The sequence below is a fragment of the Nestor notabilis genome, unplaced genomic scaffold, assembly GCF_000696875.1.
Source record: "Nestor notabilis isolate BGI_N333 unplaced genomic scaffold, ASM69687v1 scaffold4901, whole genome shotgun sequence".
Taxonomy (NCBI): domain Eukaryota; kingdom Metazoa; phylum Chordata; class Aves; order Psittaciformes; family Psittacidae; genus Nestor; species Nestor notabilis.
In genome coordinates this window covers 36,186-54,842 of record NW_009914110.1, presented here as the reverse complement: position 1 = coordinate 54,842, position 18,657 = coordinate 36,186, and the positions used below count along the sequence as shown (strand labels likewise).

The following is an 18,657-nucleotide window of genomic DNA, read 5'->3' as shown; positions in this document are numbered from 1 at the left end:
AATTCCTCCTATATCAATCATGCCTTGCTCCTTCATTCTTTTTGAATCAAAGACGGGTACATGAGATTGGAGCTCAGCACACACTTTTTGCTGTGATCTCATTTTAAACTTTCCTCTGAGCTGCTCAGATACCAGTTAGTGTCCATATCACAGTTAATGACTAATTTTCAGGTGCAGCTGTGGAGTTTTCTCATCATTTCCCACACACCTCTGAGATTCACTGTGTGAGGCTGGGTTTAAACCTTCTGTGGGCTCTCACAAGGGGTCTTTCCAGCAGCTTATTCTGATTCTGCAAGGGGATGAAGGATGTCCTGGACCTTTTGAATCATGTCCTAGTGCTCTATACTGTGAAGGTCCCATCACCACAGATCCTATGGGTATGTGGTGCACAACACCCGCCCAGGTCTCACTCATTATGCTTGAAATATGCACATACTTGTCTCCAGCTTCTTCACTGCCTGTGGTCAAGAGCATGTATTTTGAGCATAACAGCCTTTTGAATCATGTCCTAGTGCTCTATACTGTGAAGGTCCCATCACCACAGATCCTATGGGTATGTGGTGCACAACACCCGCCCAGGTCTCACTCATTATGCTTGAAATATGCACATACTTGTCTCCAGCTTCTTCACTGCCTGTGGTCAAGAGCATGTATTTTGAGCATAACAGCTTAGATTTACAATAAGATGCACTCCAAAGTTACTGTTTAACAAGGGTTATCCCATGACATGTACAACCGTGCTTCCTTCATGCATTTAAGAAGATGCTGAGACAATTGTATATATAAGGGTCTAACAAAACATTTCTAGAAAAGTCACACTGCTCAAAGGAAATCTAAGTAGGCAGAAAATAGAAGTAGATTTGAGAAATCACCTGTTCAGCAAGAAGCATTTTTTTCCAAAATTCCTGACTCAACTTGCAATGTGAGTTAGGGATTTGCTTTACATTCATTTGTGAGTACTTGATGTGTGCAGCCTATGCCTGTTCTGACCCGTCCATTCACTGATCCTCTAAGGTTAATATGGGACATAAGGACTGGGCTAATGTTTCTTTGCTTAGTAATAAGAACCACAACCTTATGCTTATAAGCAGTGATAGTCTTGAGATGACTTTCTTCCAAATGCCCTGAAGTCTCATGTGAAATGATTCAGTTGTTATTCCTTACACAAGTGCAGTAAATAATTTATTGATATTTTGTGTTTTTTGCAATTTATGTTCAAATCAGAGCAGTCAACACATCTAGCAGGGTAAAAGAAATGTTTAGTTCCTGTGCATGGATTTTTACCCAACCCAAACAGTTCTCTGCTTCGTGAAAAACAGGGAGCGAGTAAGAAAAAAAAAACACTCAAGGAAACTACAGGATATGATTCATAAAAATCCCACATCTCCTCTATATGCTCATACTGTCTTCTTTGAAAACATAAATAAAAGTTTTTGTTCTTTAGCAATGTTCCAGTAAGTAATACTCACGCCAGAGAACAAGCAAGCTCAAAACAATGAGCTAAAATTAGAAGAGGCAGATTCAGCATCTAAAGTCACAAATACACACACACTTACTTTATAGGGTGAAGGCATCTGGAAGAAATATAGTCACATGGACTGTCTGGGTGCTGGCATTAAGACTGTAGCTCAGGAAATTCATCTGTCAGCTAAAAGCTCTTTGTGGATCCTCAAACAAGTCTTTTAATCCTATCTGTGAAAAGAGACAACAATTGGCCTGCTTTGTGGCTATTGTGCGGATGAAGCCCTGGATGTTTACAAGGATCTTGGATTTTCATGTTGAGTGCCACTGAAATAAAATTATTTCTTCAATCCACTCAGTAACTCAGTTTGAGCCATTTTGCTGTTCAAAGTCTATTTCCTAGTGAATGGAAGAGAAAGATAGTGTGCACCATTCATCGTCACTTCAGCATTAATACCAATAATTTTTTTTCCTGGTATATTCATATTTTTCTTCTAGCATAAAAAAGAAATAGTTCTGTGCTGCCAGATACTTGCTAGCCACAATCAATTCTCAGTAAATCTTAACAGCTCCATCAATAAACCACTTTCATTCCCTTGGGAGACATGTTCAATAATATCAAGAAGCAACCAGTTCTACATAAAAGCCTGAGGAATCATGACTTGCGACCAGGACCACTCCTTCCGTATTGTGTCATCAACCAGTAATCAAAGAGTTACTTACCCCTACAGAGGGGGAAAGGACAGCAATCACGATAGATGCAAATTTTGACATTACAAAGAGGATTCAGGAGCAGCTATCTGATACCACTCAAGATTCATATTCCCAGTGCAGATACAGGCTCTGAAGAATGCAACATGAGCTATTGTAGGTCAGTGAAGACAGAGAGATTTTCCAGCAACCAATATTACTAAAAATTGCAAAGATTTAATTGCGAGGAACACTACACTGTGATGATGCTTCTCATTAAATACTTCGCTGGACATTTTAAAGGAAAACTGGAGTCCACATATTCATTTTTAAAGTTTTTCTGTTCTTTCTGCTGTTTACAGATGTTGCAGCTGTTCTTAAACTAGGTACTCAACTTGCAGTACGAACCCGAACGCCCACTGCAGGCAATAGCTCAGAAGGAGTGGGAACTGGTTCCTTCTGGCTAAAGTGGCAGAGACTGAACTGCTAAAAGTCAGATGTAGTGACAGACAATACACATTTGCATTTTGGCTTATTTAAATATCAAACATATTTAAATAAGATGATTTTGAAGGGATGAGGAGAGGTGACTGACACTGAGAGAAATCAAGTGCAGAATTAATTTGGGTTTTGTTTCCTAAGAATCAGTTGTTATTTTTTGTGACTCATTTGGTAGCTAGAGTAAGGAATCATCTAATTTATACCCGCTCACAGACCAAATTAATCATAACAAGACTAGATTAATTGTAGAGTCTATACTAGATTATAGATGTTCCAAGATGTTCCAAGATTCTCAGGACTAGGTTACCTAAAATACTAAGAAAAATGTTAGACCTTTAACAATTGTGTTGTCCAAAATAGTCAAAGTTGGAGAGCAGAATTTAGACAATGGAAGGGGAGAGAAGTTGAGAAGATATTATTACAGATGACCCCAGTTATGTTCATAGTCTTTGTTACTGTGTGGAGTCTGGTAGAATTGCATGTAGTTAGGCTGTGTCCCTGTCACAGCTGAGATCAGGTACTGTGAACATGGAAAGTGAGCCTGTACTGATTTGGGGAACATAAACATTTGTCATGCATGCTTTCACCTTAATTGGCTGATAGATAATTGGTTGATTTTGTTCTGATAACTTTTAATAGCACAGTCTAATATTTAATTAGATTAGTCAGTTAAAGAAGAATGCATTCAGATGCTATAATGATCTGAATGTTGCAAAATGATGTTGCTTGTATGTAAAATATACCACAAAAGAGGTAATTTTGGATCTTACCAGCAGTGCTCTATTTAGTTATTAATAATCTGTGAAGACATTAATGTGGCAGTTATAACAGGCTGGGTATTTTTCAGTCATATGTGGACAGATAAGTTTAGCCCAAAGCAGCATATGAGCTAAGAGTAGCAACTAAGATAAAGTTTGCATAAAATCCTGTACCCACACGCTTACTCAGCTTCTAGTCAAGTACAGAACTTCATTCTGGGTTTTCACTGAACCTGCTCTCTTTTATAGGCAAACCAAGAAAAGGATGTAACAAGAATCCTGAAACTCTAAGTCTCCAGGAGGCCTGTATGAATAAAGGACTGTACCCAGGCCACTGATAGCAAATGGAAAAATAAAATCCTTCCGTAAAAAATCCCCAAACCAAAACAAAACCATATCTCAGTAGCATGCTGAAACCATAATTTTAACATTGTCTTCCTCTTATTTGGCAGGGAAAAGAAGCAGAAATAAGGAAGAAGAGCAGTGGCTCAAGACATATTAATTTAGATTTTATCTTACTATTCTACTCCTTTCAAAGCTGCCAGTGGAAAGAAAGATTTTTCCTGGGGAGGAGGATCTCCAGGGGAAGCAGTGAAAAAGCATGAGAGAAGGAATCTGGAAGAATTCACTCCCACCCACCTACAAGAGATTCCTAGAAGCATTGTTAGCCTGAAGGTTTCCAAAAACCCACTTCACTTCTCACAGGCAGGGTCACTTCTGTGGCAGGTTGATTTTAAAGCATCAGTGGTGTCTAGCTGGAACCTCTCACAAGGTTGGAATGTTAGAAGTAGTCCCAGGAGAGAGGGTTTAATGTACAAAATGCAGGTGAGGCAGCCAGAAAGACATGATGAATGCAATTTATCACAGGGGTCTGCAATTTATCACAATGGAATCACAGGAAACAAGGAAAGCAGAAAGCAGATAGATAGACTGGATAGATTAAGCTCCTCTGGGCATGGAACTTCTTTGAAATATGCCAAGGAAATTACACGTTACACATCCAAATTTTCAAACAATATTTTACTGATTGGAATGGAGCTCTGCATTTCTGGGGCTGGGGTCTGTTTCCCCAGAAAGGAAAAAGATGTGTTATGCTAAAGAATGAAATAAAGCTAAAATTATAGGATGCTGTTTTGCTTCATTTTGGTTTTAATCCACCTCTGGAGCAGCTCTGGATGCATGCCAGGAGGTAGGGATTTGCATGTGCAAATCAAGTGCTTGTACTCCCTTTCTGCCCACTAAGATTGCAAGTTTAGGTGTACAAAGCTCTGCTCACAGGAACAATTTCAGTCTGTGTGCTACTTTTGACAAGGTGCAAGTGATCAAAGTGTGCTCACAGCAAACACACTCCTTCCTCACATCACTGCTTTTGTGGGGTGCCCTTCTCGAAACAGGTCTGTTGTATCAGCGTAACAACTCCCAGTTTTACAGCAGCAGGGCTGGCATGGTTTTGTGGTCCAGAGTATTGCTGCAGTGTGCTGGATATTCCCCACCTCCCACTAAGCAGGGGCCTTACAGCTTTCAAAACAGCACATGTACTATTTAAATTGTTTCACTGGGAGGGGAATTACGTGTTCTGCAATGCCGCAGGACAATGAGCCAAAGGAACTATAGAATATGAGCTTGGTGTTAAAGCCGGAGCTCTGCAATGCTCTGCTTTGTGTGAGTTTTAGCCTGCTATGTAACATTACTTTTACATTAACATTTGTGGTTCCTTTTTTTATGCACTCCAGCTTCACCATGCTCCACCCTTTATATTTTAACAGTCAGATTCCTATGATTCAACCAGGGAGGCATGTTCAAAGCTCCACTTCTCTTTAGAACTGATTAAAAAGAAAAAAACACATGCAAGAAAAAGCTCAGAGTATCAAACAAGCTTACTTCAAATAGCTTTTATTAACACTAGGACAAGACTATAGCCAAAGAATTATACAAAACACAAAACAAAAGAGATTTTAACAACTCGGTTTAAGACTATTTCACACCAATCCAATGCTCGTATATCTATAATCAACAAAGTTCTGGAGCACAATATTACTTAACATTACTCATTGGATGCTTTCTGATACAAAAATGTATCAGGAATAATAACAATGGTTCCTTTTACTCTTATGGAAATACTACTATTGACCTTTAAAAGTGTTGCCCTTTGGGTCAGTCTCACTGATGCTTTAAGCCTCAGAATCTGATCTGCCTGGAAAGACAAATTACAGATAAACTTCCAGTACACTGAGCAAAAGGACTGTTTCTTATCATAGAAACAGATAGCAACATGAATTTCCCAAGAAAAAAATAGACATTTCAGCTGTTCATCTCTAGACCAAAAAGTCAGTGTTGTAAAAACCCACGGCAGTAAGTTTGCTTTGAAAGCTTTAGTTATGACTTCACTAGGTATTGCTTTATGCTTTCCTATTGCATCATAACTTGAAATTTTAAGCCAATCAAGAAATTTAAAATAGCAGTAAACTAAGCAGCAAGAGACATGAGTATGAACCTGTTCCCATAACACATGACATATATACCCTCCTGAAGCCAATAGAATATATCCACTACTGCTGGTGCTCTCTCAGACAGACTTCTAGAAGCAGAACTGGCACTTCATATCAGAAACAGGGATGTGTGGCCAAGTTCAGATCTATATCTATGCTTTTTTTACAGTTTCTGTGTGGCTGAGTGCAAAGTTAAGATTTCTTCTCTAGCTACCTCCTGGATCTTACCCAAAGCCTTTTAGAGAATGAATTTCAGTGGTCTTTGAATCAGAGCATCCTACAGCTCTCCTACTGCAAACACATATCAGCAGACATACCGTCAGAAATGGGTTGATGCGTGGAGATCTTAGCACAGAATCACTCTCACTGCACAGTACCAGCGCCACTGGTTTCATGCGTCACTTGCCTTTAGACCATCCACGCAGGAGCATGTCTTCCTTATAAATTACAGCACAACTCACAGTGTACTAATTAACATCTGAATAGTAGTATCTTTGATGGTGCAGAACAATTTATGTTTTGCTATAAACTATTCTAATAAGCTGAACCACAGAGCATGGCACTACAGCAGGATGAAGGACTGTGCATAAGAGATATAATTAACAATTGCTGGAATGTCCTTTTTGGTCTTTGCTCTCTGTGGTGTGCTATTTGCTAGAGACTAAAACTGAGCTAGTAACAAGATGTCATGGGACAAAAACCTTTTGGATCAAGTGAAAATATTACATTGTTAAAATCAAAATGGGTCCCTTTTGAGGTTAGAGAGGAATGCGAGTTTCACAATTTCTTTTTTTAACCATCAGCAGACAGCCAAGCTAAATCGTACGCATACAATACCACTCCAGTTTGGATCTGTCACAAAAATGAAGCATTTAGTTGCTGCTAGAAGTGACAAAGATAAGCTCTTCTCATTCCCACACCAAGGGCAGAGACATCTGTCAGAAATGACAGACTTTTTTTTGTGGTATTCTATGTGCTACAAGAGTGAATTCAATTATAGGTAAGAAAAAAAAGCGAGTTGTTTATATGACAAAGTAAAAGGTTGAATGATAATTAAGAACCTGAACTCCTCCAAATCTGGGATGAAAAGCAGGTAGCAGAAACCTGATTTAAAAGAAATTCTTACCCAGCTGGTCTCCCCCCTGCCCGTACATATTCTGGTTTACTTCCATATGGAGTCTGTAAAAAAGCAAAAAAAAAAAGTACAATGGTTCACAAAGCTCTATTGTGACCTTTTAAAATAAAACAACCATGCACTGCTATGCTTCTGGAAAGGCCACTATTGGGAAAAAAAAGGATATTATAAAAATTTCTCCTATCAGTCTTGTTATAAAGTGTCTGCTGGGGGCTGATAGCTTCTTGGGCAAATGCAGAGCATGCATGTCAGGGCAGCACACCTGGCTGCTGCTGCTGAGGATGAAAAATTGTACAGTGAGGTCCATGTCTGTATGCTTGTGAGATGGAGAGGCATTTCCCAAAGAATAAATGCTCACTGAGCACCTCCTTGCCCCTGCAAGCTAATAGAAGTTAGTTGCCTCACAGCCATCCATGCTTTTGGAAAAGTTCCCTCTAATTCTTTGTCCCAGACACATTGCCCTGAAAGTGTCCTGCTGTCTGTCTACACAAATTAGTCAGTTTCTACATTCTTTTCTCTACAGGACCTCTGGTGTTGGCTATAGCAAAACCTTTCTAATATTTCATCTCTGGTTATGAATCTCAGCTTTTTAGGGAGGCTGCACTTAGATAAGACACCAACTCGAATACCACATACCCTAGAGAGGGATTCGTTTTGCCACTTTTGTTCAGCTGGCAGCATGTTGTTGACTTTTTTGCAAAGCAAAGAAATAGCCATCTTTGTTTACATAACAGCTGTTTATATTTTCTTTTGCTGTAGTGATGTTTACTTAAGATAGCTTAATGATTTTATTTTCATTGCCTGAAATTACTTCATTTTCACTGAAAGCAAAATTAGGAAGGTACATAATTAAAACAGGGGCTAATTCTGTCATCTTTACACTGGCAAAATTCTCATGAACTTTGATTACTCATGAGGAATTTTGCCTGAAAAAGGATCATATAATCAAGCACTTCATTGCTGTAGATTATATTAAAGCTGAATGAGAACATACAGAATTCCTGCACGCAGAGTCCCAAAATGAAGTGCAAGATGCTTCTGGTTTTAGCAGTTCTGAGATTTACTGTTCCTCATTGTTCCTGCTCCAGTCCAGGTAAAAGCTTTAAGCTGGATAAAAATCATTCTTTTCTTGATATCCTGAGTCATATGTCTTTCTAGTTGTCAGTTTCTACTAATAATTTAGTTAATAATTAATAACGTAAGAATACAAGGAAAATACAAGAATACAAGAAAAATACAAAAATACAAGAAAAACGCAACTGAGCTTAACATTTAGTCCCTTAAGCTAGGGAAAAACATGAACTGAGCGAACATGTTAGTGGTATTTGCTGCTGAGGCATGTCTCATTTTTGAGGTGGTGGCTTAAGGACACCTTGATCCAGAGGCAAAATGCAAATTCATGCACGCTTTCACCATAAGGCAAAGATTCATTGCTAATGGCAATGGAAGCCTGGAGTGGCAGTGCCTTGGGGTGTCCTTCTGCCTGCTGACAGCCCCTGTGTCCCCAGCACCAGGCAAAAGATCACCCTGGGTCTGAGGGCTTTCTGCCGCCTCCTCAGTTTCAACTTCTCCATGGAATCACACACAGAAACCACCATTTACCCCATCTCATTTATGCATTTCAGCTTATTTTTCAAAGTAACCTAAGCTCAGATGTAGATATCTTGGCAGCCAGCTTGAAATATCTGGGACTGAGTTTTCAGAGGTGTCAATCTCCCTAGCCTAAACTGAGGTCCATGAGGGACATGAGACTGTGATGTCTCCTCAAAAACAGCTCCTAAGCCTCTGAGTTTGGACATTACAAATGGAGAAACATGTAATTCATGCATCTTTCTGAAATTCTTGGAATTTGTTGTTGAATCCAGCTAAAACTGGGCACTTTTAAGAGCGTCTATGTGAATATTTCCCTGGAAGTATGTCTAAAATTGCTGGGAGATATTTTAACTGTAATCCATGGGGAGCTATTGATGGCAATAAAAATACTGTGAGAAGAAAACAGCAGCAAGTGAAACTGCCCTCTCAGAAAGTCCAGGTCTGCTTTGAAGGAAGTGTTGATATTCGCCATAAGCCTCAATCATTTCCCAGAGGGCTGTACGGTGCCTTGTAATGACATAATCAAAAAGTAATGGTGTTCTGGACTTAAAGGAAAGAAACGAAAAAAAAGCAAGGCCTGATCCATCTCCCATTGAAATCAAAGAGGATTTTGCTATTGACTGCAGTGAGAACAGACTTCTGGACACAATCTGTGTGCAGTTTATTTGCACATTTGCTTATCCAAATGATCCTAACTTTAACCAATAGCATGTCTGGATGTCTGTCTCGGAGTATGCCTGTACAAATGCCTAAGTGTGAGTTTATAATGTGGTTTAATTCAAATTATTCTGGCATTTTAAAGGCATTTCCAGCTACAAAGGACAGCTTTAGCTGATTTCCACTCCAGAATATAGACTTTAATTGGTAAGGTTTGTAACTCACATTTCAGGCTGCAATTCATATTCTGTTACATGTGAGCTAAGGACACAAGCAGATTTTGCATTTGTGGGGTTAATTTCAAAATGCTCTTACTATGTACCTAATTAAAATTTTGCAGCCACTATTTCAAGATGTGAAAAGCTCCACAAATCACCCAACTCATCAGCTATGGTCCTTGATTTCCTTGAAGGGAAATTTCTTTGATGACCACAAGAAAATTGCAGTAAATGGCAAGTAAGATTGCCATCACAAGTCTGCTGAAAATGCAGGATGAACTCCTGATTGCTTTAGTCATGTGAACAACCCCTTCAGAACAGCCCAAAGTCAGGCAAGGTGGCTTACACCAGGAGTTAATTTAGCCTGCTGGGACTCTTTGTATTACTAAAATGAGCATGATTTTGGCTTGTAAATGGGGGGTAGAATTTTATTTCACTTTCGGAGAGGCATACATCCATTTTAGAGTAAGCCTTTCAGAATAAAAGTTTACTTCACGTTATAGGAAATGACATTCTTTTTTTAGATTTCCCTTTTCAAAGCATGCCTCAGATTTCTAACTTGTAGCAGAGAGCTTTTGTATAAGTAATAAAAGTCTTTAAAATTAAAATGCTAATCGTAAACAAACCCAAATGCATGAAAGATATAGTCTGACTGCATAACAAAAGAGAATTATATAATTCTATTTGAGTGAAATCTTTCATCTTTGATTTACAGGTTTGAGTCTGCCTATAACTGAAACCATATTGTTCCATATCTTTCATATCATGGCCTTCCCCAAAATCTTGCTTTAATTAAGGTTCCTTTCAGATTTCAGAATAAAAAGCATGACAGTTTTCACTTATGGCTTTAATATATCCTTTGAGTTTGGAAAATATATAAAAATGAACATCACTTGTTTTTAAAAGCTGAGCGAGCTATCAAATACTGTAAGCTGAATACTTCAAGGTATCTACCAGGGTTCATTAGGTGAGAAAGTTGTAAACAAAATAAAAGTTGCTGTAGCAGAGTTTTGTTCATTTGAAGTAGTCTTACATACATGCCCTATCTCTTTCTCTGACGGTAAGGCAACACGTGTAACAGTTTAAGCGTTCATTATCAGCTAAAGGCACAACTATATGTTACGTTCTCAAACATGGAATTAAACAGCTAAAGTCACATTGCAGGGAGATCTTGCTGCACTTTGGGGAGCTAAAATAAAGCCTAAACCCTTTGAAGCTTTTTAAGCAACATCAGTTCTCTTGGTGCAGGACTACATAAAAGAATCAGTTCGTATTCACATGACGACCTGTAAAAAACACTCCCAACACAACCTCCACAGAAACACCTGAGCTTCAAATGAACTGCACGCAGTTCCTGAAGATCGCTGCTCTTAGAGTCAAGATGCAGAAACATTTCAGAACAAAGTAAAAACACATTTGAAAAGCCATCCACACTTGATCTCTGCTGCACATATGGTGAGAGCTACTGTCAACTACGGAGGGAACCTCACTTTTTTTTTAAAGGCAGAAGATCGCTCATTTTAGAATGTGTTTTTACAATAGAAAAGATTACATGAAATGGGGAGGGATGCCCGGGAGAAGGGAAAAGAAAGTAAAGCACCAACAAGCACAGTACTTTGGGGGATTTATAGTACAATAAGAAGTGCTTTCCCTTTAGCTAAAATCCCTCATCGTAATTTACACACCTTTCACTTATTCAGCTAAGAACTCATGACAGGGGGCTAAAAAATGCAGATAAAATAAAGGTGTCTTTTTTTTTCATTACACAGAGTGAAGAAAACAAATTCTATTAACAATTTAACACAGTATGAAAAAAATTACCCAGTAAAAATTGTCGGAAACTGATTCATGGAGTTTACTGAGCATTTTGCTGGCTGTTTTAATTCTCCTATCTATAATCTATCATGTAGAATTTTGTAATACCCTATTTCACAATTTATGTTGGTGAGTGGGTCAAACAGCATATAAAAAGCATGCTCTAGGCTCTTTCTCCCAAGCCCATTTTACTGTAACTCTAGAATTGTAGCGGTTACATTTAAGGAATCTTTAGGGCCCTTTCAAGTCCATCCAAAGAACAAGTGAAGCTGCTATTCAGAGTTTTGTGCCCAGTGTTTATGTTCCATCTGATCTGTGCCACCCAAGCAGCAGACAAGACATGTCTGAGGGTGCTTTGGGGGGATACACAATGATGTCACCCACAGGAAATATCAGGGAGGACTTGGCACTTCACAAGGCTGGCTCTTCTTCCATGGGCTCGCCAGCAGCTCTGTAAAAATAAACAGGCAATCAGAATACGGCACAAGAGTACACAATGACATTGTAGATTTTCATGCATAATCAAAGCTGATTTTTCAGCTCTCTCTGATGTTTATTTGTGTTATTCAGTTATCCATAAATAGAGTTTCTTTCCTAGGAAGTATAAACAAATGTCAAGTGGAAAAACATTTTAGATCCAAGCAATCACTGAAAATGTTCCTGTTTATATTAAAATATGTCAGAATATTTTATAACTTTTTGTCCAGAAATGTACATGCTTTGTGTCAACAGAGTCAAATAATTTCATGAAAAAATAGCTGTGATGATACTTTTATTTTACAAGTTTTTGCAACTAAAAATACATGCATTTATTTTTCTCAAGTGGGCAAAAAGTTAAAGCAAAATAGTTTACTAGTAGCCTAGTAGTTAGCAATGTTTCTTGTGGGGTTCTTCTTCAGTCTTCTGATTTTTGATTCTGAGATTTCAGAAATGCATTGCCTGTCTGCCTGCAATTTCTGGGACCAAATTCTGAGCTCAATCAGCAAGGTCACTGTCATAGAGAAGGTATCTACTAACAATATTAAAAAAGATCATACAGTTGTCTTTTATTTGAAAGCCTCTTGGAAATAATCAGGTTAGGTAAGGCGAGCTCTTTAAAATAATCAATTGGAAAATGATGGGGACATACACTGAGCTGGCATGAAGTGTCATAATTCCGTATCTGACAAGCTATCACACAAGAGGATTATCCTGGCAATTATAAAATGGGAAGCTCCTGAGATCACAGTGAGATGTTACTATTGAAGGGCATAAGAATTTCAACATGAACCATTTTTCATCTCAGTCTGGCAGAATACTATATGACAAATGAACTTAAGACCTCCTTAAAAATAGTCCCTTCAAGCAACTTTGAAATGAGGGTAGAGTAAAAAATAAATGCAAATTAATAAATGAGACATTTACCAGATAAATCTTGTAAGCCAGTATAATAACTGGCTTCAGTAAAACATCCCTCAAAAAGCACAAACTCCTGAAATCTCATGGAAAAAAAAGAAAAGTAATTAATGGGGCTTGCATGGGCTTTGGTAATTTATTCAGCAAGGAAATCAGAGAAGTTTAAATGTATCTGGAGTTTATTAAAGTCTTTCCCAATGAAAAATACAGGAGTGTGCCTTTAAATGATTTTATAGAGGTTATTCCTTTATGATTTAGAATGATCAGAGATAGGATGTTGAAAAATATGTCACATGAATGATACATGAAAAATAAGATGTTTTTCAGACTAATCATTTCCAAAGGATTATTGACCCTAAAAGATTATTAATCTATAAATCTCAAATGTTTTGTTCCTCCACCACATGGTGGAGAATATTTCCTATGTACAGTAACCACTGCAGTTCCCTCTTTCTTGAGAGGCAAAGTGAAGCCCTTTTGCATTTCTTTTTACCCCTCTTGCATTCTTCTGGCTTGCAGCAGAGACCACACAGTGGCAGCGAGGGTGGGATAGAGCCCAGCCTGCTGCTGATGTCCTCAGGTTTGATAAAGGATCATGCACCATGTGGGGAATTCATACTGATGGTGTATGTTGCTGTTGTGCTGATCACACATTTCCACTTTCTCCAGCCACTTTTGGAAGACCTGCATGTCCTCTGGCATAATGCAAACGTGCATTTAAACAGCCAGGACCTCATGGGGCTATCTGGAAAGAGGATAGTTTGGAAGCAGATAACAGTTCAGTTTTTAGGTTGGGCTGTGAGTAAGCAAATGAGAAGACATAGCTGTCAATAGATTTCAACTAGAGACTGGCAGAGCAGGGAGGAGCAGAGCTCTGGAAATCCTCTGGAGTAAAAGTGAGGGTCTGGATTATTTATAAGGATCTAGGGAATCAGTATGTGGATCAGTCTGTTCACATGTGCTTGGCTTCTGGGACTGATATTCTCATGACCCTAGTACAACTGAGAGATGGTGTTATTCAGGGGTTTAGTCCTGGGCAATTTTTCATTGATGAGGGCACTTCTGAGGGCCAGGACTGACCCCAAGTGCCATATTCTAATATATTCCAGTATATTCCAACAATATGCCAATATTCTGCATCAGCCAGAGCCTAAGCACCATTAGATTTTAATTTTTTTAATGCAAGTGGCAAATGTAAGGTGTTTTTTGGAGAAAGAGAGGAGGTTAGGGTGCCCTAGTGAATCCAGCTGTTGTTTCTCAGTGTGGCAACTCTAAGAGCCTTCTTCAGTCTCCTCTTGAATACTTAGGTGTATGCTTTAACTTCATTTTATTCGTGTCAGGGAAGCCACTGAATCTATCCAAAGGCTTATCATTAAAAGCATACATTTTTATGGGATAACGGCTTATGTCAGAGTTTTGTGTGAAAGCCAGTAAAGTTTTGGGGCTCTTAGTACAGAGAGAAAAATATTTTAGTCCCCGTAGCCCTGAGCAGTGAATCAATATATAGCCATTCTGATGAAATCAGAAGTTCTCAAAAAAACCCAGTAAAAATCAAGGGGACAGAGTCTAACATGCCAAATTTATGTTACTTCAGTTATGTCACTGTTAGTTACATAGAGTTCAGTCACTCTTCCTGTAGCTGACAAGAAGTTGGCACAAAAACATAAAACAGGCAAAAAGCCCCATGCTGTATCATATGCTCTAACTAGTTCCTCAAAGGTGCAGCTGTGAGCTAAGGTCTGATCCGGATCGATTCTGTGCAGTCAGCAGATTTAGAAAGACATCAGTTGGGACTGTAATGACTGTAGAACCACAGCTGTGATTCTTCATTAAGGCTTCACTGTGGCTCATTTGAACTGCAAGTTCCTAGGAGCAAAGCCCTCTTTGCTCCACTTAATTTGTTGTGCTGGAGAGAGTGCTCACCTATTATTCTCTAGATGCACAATTCACACTATGGCAGACTGGAGTAGTCTCTGAAGTTAATGTTAAACAAAATTATACTGTTTAAAACTTAAAACAAAAGAAATGGATAAGGCAGAAATCCTACCATATGGATAAAATCTGGCAAAATGTGTGGCATTTTAAGTATTTTCCTGCGGCAGTTGAGAGTAAATGGCAACCATATTAACTGTGAGAATATTTTTTAAAATCCTTCATATCTACACTTTAAAAACTGTTAATATTTAAGAATGAAGATAAACCCTGTGCATAACCCAAAAAGGTAAATATTTCTCTTTCTTACCTTATTTTTCAGAGTTACAGAAATTCCTCATAGTTACATCATCACACACATAAAATTAAAAATTCAAGGTATGTTTCCAAGTCACAGAAACTGCTAACAAAAGATAGATTTTCTGGCATGGTATGGCTGTTCTATGCCATAATCTATTCCTAACTTAACTCAGCTGTTTTAGGGAAGATCAGTGTAATTGGAAAGTGATCCTCTGATAGCAGAGCGCCAGGGAAACAGAGGTATATTTCTGTACTATGGAGATGATTCAGAGAGTGTCTGTCTAAAGGCATCATATAAGAGATCCTAAGTATACATCCTAGTAAAAATAGACTTTGTATGGGTCAAAGAAATGGGAACTAAAAGTAAAACTGACCACAGTTTAAGAGCAGAATAAGGTAACGACACTTATACTCTGTAAAGAGGAAGTAATGTCCAAATAGGCCAATTTAAATAAACTATAAACTCTGGCAAGATAAATGCAAACCCTTTATGAGGCAGGCCAAAGGAGAGTCTGAAGAGCAACATGTTAAAGGCATAAAAACTAATAATAAAAAGATCTTTCAAACACATCAGAAGAAATGATCAAAGCATAAAAGGAGCATCAAGTAAGGAAGACCACAAAAAAAATGAACTACTTATATCTGTGTTCACTAGAGAAGTGTCAGGGAAACTTTATTATTTGCAGATGAACTATCTTAAACTGAATCAGCACTAGAACAAAATGATATATTAAACACTGCCAAATTGCTAAAAGCAGATTATATTTGTCCACTGTGTTTTAGGGGAATGCAATTATGATATTCCTAAAGAAATAATTACTGAGCATATTCTACTGCTTTACTTTGTATCCACACAAGAGGTAGAGAAGGTAAGAAATGCAATTCCCCTTCTGGAAACTGCAGGAGATACAGTAAGCTGGTATGGGGAAATCAAAATCAGTTTTAATCAGCGATTACTAGGCATTTAGGTAACAGTAATTTGGGTAAGAGTTAGGTCTTAATACTTAGAAAGAAAACAAGCCTTATAAATTTCTTAGAATTTTCTGAAGGAAATGAAGAAAGAGGGATCAAGTGATATCTCTGCACAAAGATCTTCCAACAATTTTATCCAAACGTTTTGAGGAACATAGGTTATGAGAGAAGGTCCTCTCATAGGTAGATAGTACATCAAAGGTAGGAAACAGATAATAGTATTTGTGATTTTTCACTATGGAGGGATTCTCCAGAGCATCTCAAAAGACTACCAGTATTTCTAGGTGATAATGTTTGTTGATGATGACAAATTACTGATACTGGTCAGTTCTAAAGCCCCTAACACCATTTTTGAATGGAAAAGAAGGTAAATAAACACAATGCGCAAAACAGGAGGGAAGACAACTTTAATTATTTTTATGCGGTGATGGCTATGACTGAGAGCTTGAAGTTAATGGTAGAAGAGCAGAGAGCAACAGAAACAAGGAAAAAATCATCAATGTTAAGACAGCGTGCCCAACAGCTAGAGTCCTGCAAGCAGTTCTTACTCCATCTCAAAGAAAATTACAAAAGGCACAGAAAGGGGCAAGAATCATCAGGGGTAACAAATTATTTTCATACCAGGAGGAATACAGAGTCTTGAGACAGATGAAGCTTTTAAAACCAGAAATGGGGCAGAGACTATGAGTAAGAGCAGAGCTGCTTTTATTTCACATAGTGCAAGAACTAGGGATTACCCAGTGGATTTGTTGGTTAATAAGTTTTGAGCAATGCTTGATGAGGCTGTGGGATTCACTACCTGAGTACCAAAGGTGTAAGCTGGTTTAAAAAAACCTTTGAGAACTTTATGCCTGGGTAGGTATCCTGAAAGCTTTTACATGGGATGGGTCAGATACAGCTGTTGAGATCTAGGAACCCATCAGGGTGAGGCCAACTCAAACTCCTCTGCTCCTGATTCTCTTCCTTATTCACGCCCCCTACATGGGGGATGAGAGGAAGCTGGGCAAGCTAAGGCTGCAGTGTGACCTGGGGAAGCCTGACCTTGCTCTTTAGCAACTGAGCCTGGTTGTGACTTCAGATCCTAGCTGTTCCCCAAGGTTCAACCAGTTGCTCTGGTATAGAGTAATATAATGTGTGCAATATAATGCAAGGTGATTGAAACTGCAACTGGTAGCTCTGTCACACTAATATCTAAAAATTATACTTTGTTTTCATTTCCATTTGAGTAAAATCTATGCCTGGCTGAACCAGGGCCATAAAGTCAAATTCTGATAAATGTCATTCTCAAAATTCACTGTTTACTGTAAAAACAGTAAGTGCAAGAGATATCCCTCCGCACCCTTCTATTTTTCCATTTTAAGAAGAAACATACAGAAGCTCTCATGTATCAGGGACAGCACTGTACTGAATATTTTCATCACATGATTTCTGAAACAGATGTCTGGACAAAGCAAAATTCTAATCAGCTAAATCCGTATGTCACACAGGGAATAAGGAGTTATCAACACACAAAAGTTACGGTAGTTAGAAATGTTTTATAGGGCATGCCTGTTCCTTTAATTGCATCTCTATTTAAATCTCTGTTAGCATCATGCATGTTTTCTTTCCTATCCACAAACTCTTTTTTATATATCTGTTTTCTTCTGAAGTCTATAATCAAGTTTCAATTGGACCTTAAAATGCAGAGCTGTTCTTTGGTAAAATAAAACAACAAAAGTGTAGCAGTTTTTCACAGTTTTCTTCATTAAGCCTGCCAGAGAAAATCAGATAAAAAATAATCAGCACTGTCACTTGAAGAAAAGAAAGAGAGAAGAAAGAAAGAGAAATACTTAAGATGGGCCTTAGCCAGGAGCATTTTATCCTTTATTCATCAGTGGTAAATGAGTCAGATATGAGTTGGCCAGGAAAACAGCTGCTTTACCCAAAATCTGAGTTTAAAGTGAGTCATCTCACTCCAAACACCAATATATCCTCCAACATAACTGGCAAGAGTTTCCCCAAGAGACTCTTGTGCTGCTCTCTTCATCTGGAGGACTGACCATCCCAAGCTGAAGTCAACAGGATCTCTAGCATCAATTCAGTGGAACAGGGTTAGAGATTCAGGCCAGAACTATCAGGCTGGCTGACCATGGTGGGAATATAGGGAAAATAAATCGTCTCCTGGCATAATGAAGGAACCCTTCAGCCTGCCCTGTCAGCCATGGCGCTTTCTGCTCTGATCCCACCCTTCCTGTCACAACCAACTTTCTCCAACAAACATTCAATGTAAAAGCTTGCAACAGGTCTTCAGAAAGTGGCCCACGTCTACAACGAGGAGTGGAGGATACGTCTACAGTGGCTGTATTAAGATGTCTTGAGAGCCCAGATGAGTTCTTACATCCCTGCAGCCCTGTAGTTTGCCACAGAAAGAGGCTAGAGAAGGAGCACAGCATACTTGGTCCTGAATTACAACAAACATAACAAATGTGAAAAAGCAAAGTTGGAAATAACACTACATTGCTGCAGTTTGCATTGGTATGTGCCTATGAAATGAACAGCCTGTTTTTGTGAAATGAATGAAATTATACTGGCATGAAACCAGAGTATGCAATGTCGTGTCAGTCCCTGGATTTATGATCCCATGCTGGACTTTCATTCGTGCTCAAAGTGCAGCCAGGTCCTCTCAGGTCTCCTCGCGGCTCAGAGGACCCTCAAAATCAGACCTTCGAGGTGACCGGTTTTTATTTCATATTCCTCCTTAC

At 38.6% G+C, this 18,657-nt stretch overlaps 1 protein-coding gene across 1 annotated transcript in view; it reads right to left on the bottom strand.

The window, feature by feature from the left end:
• Positions 1-11,261: 11,261 nt before the first annotated feature.
• LOC104412704 (histone deacetylase 4-like) overlaps positions 11,262-18,657 on the bottom strand; it is a 24,849-nt gene continuing 17,453 nt past the window's right edge. The window contains exon 5 of the mRNA XM_010023494.1: positions 11,262-11,768. Coding sequence (XP_010021796.1) covers positions 11,729-11,768 — 40 coding nt within the window. The 3' untranslated portion in view covers positions 11,262-11,728. The remainder of the gene's footprint in view (positions 11,769-18,657) is intronic.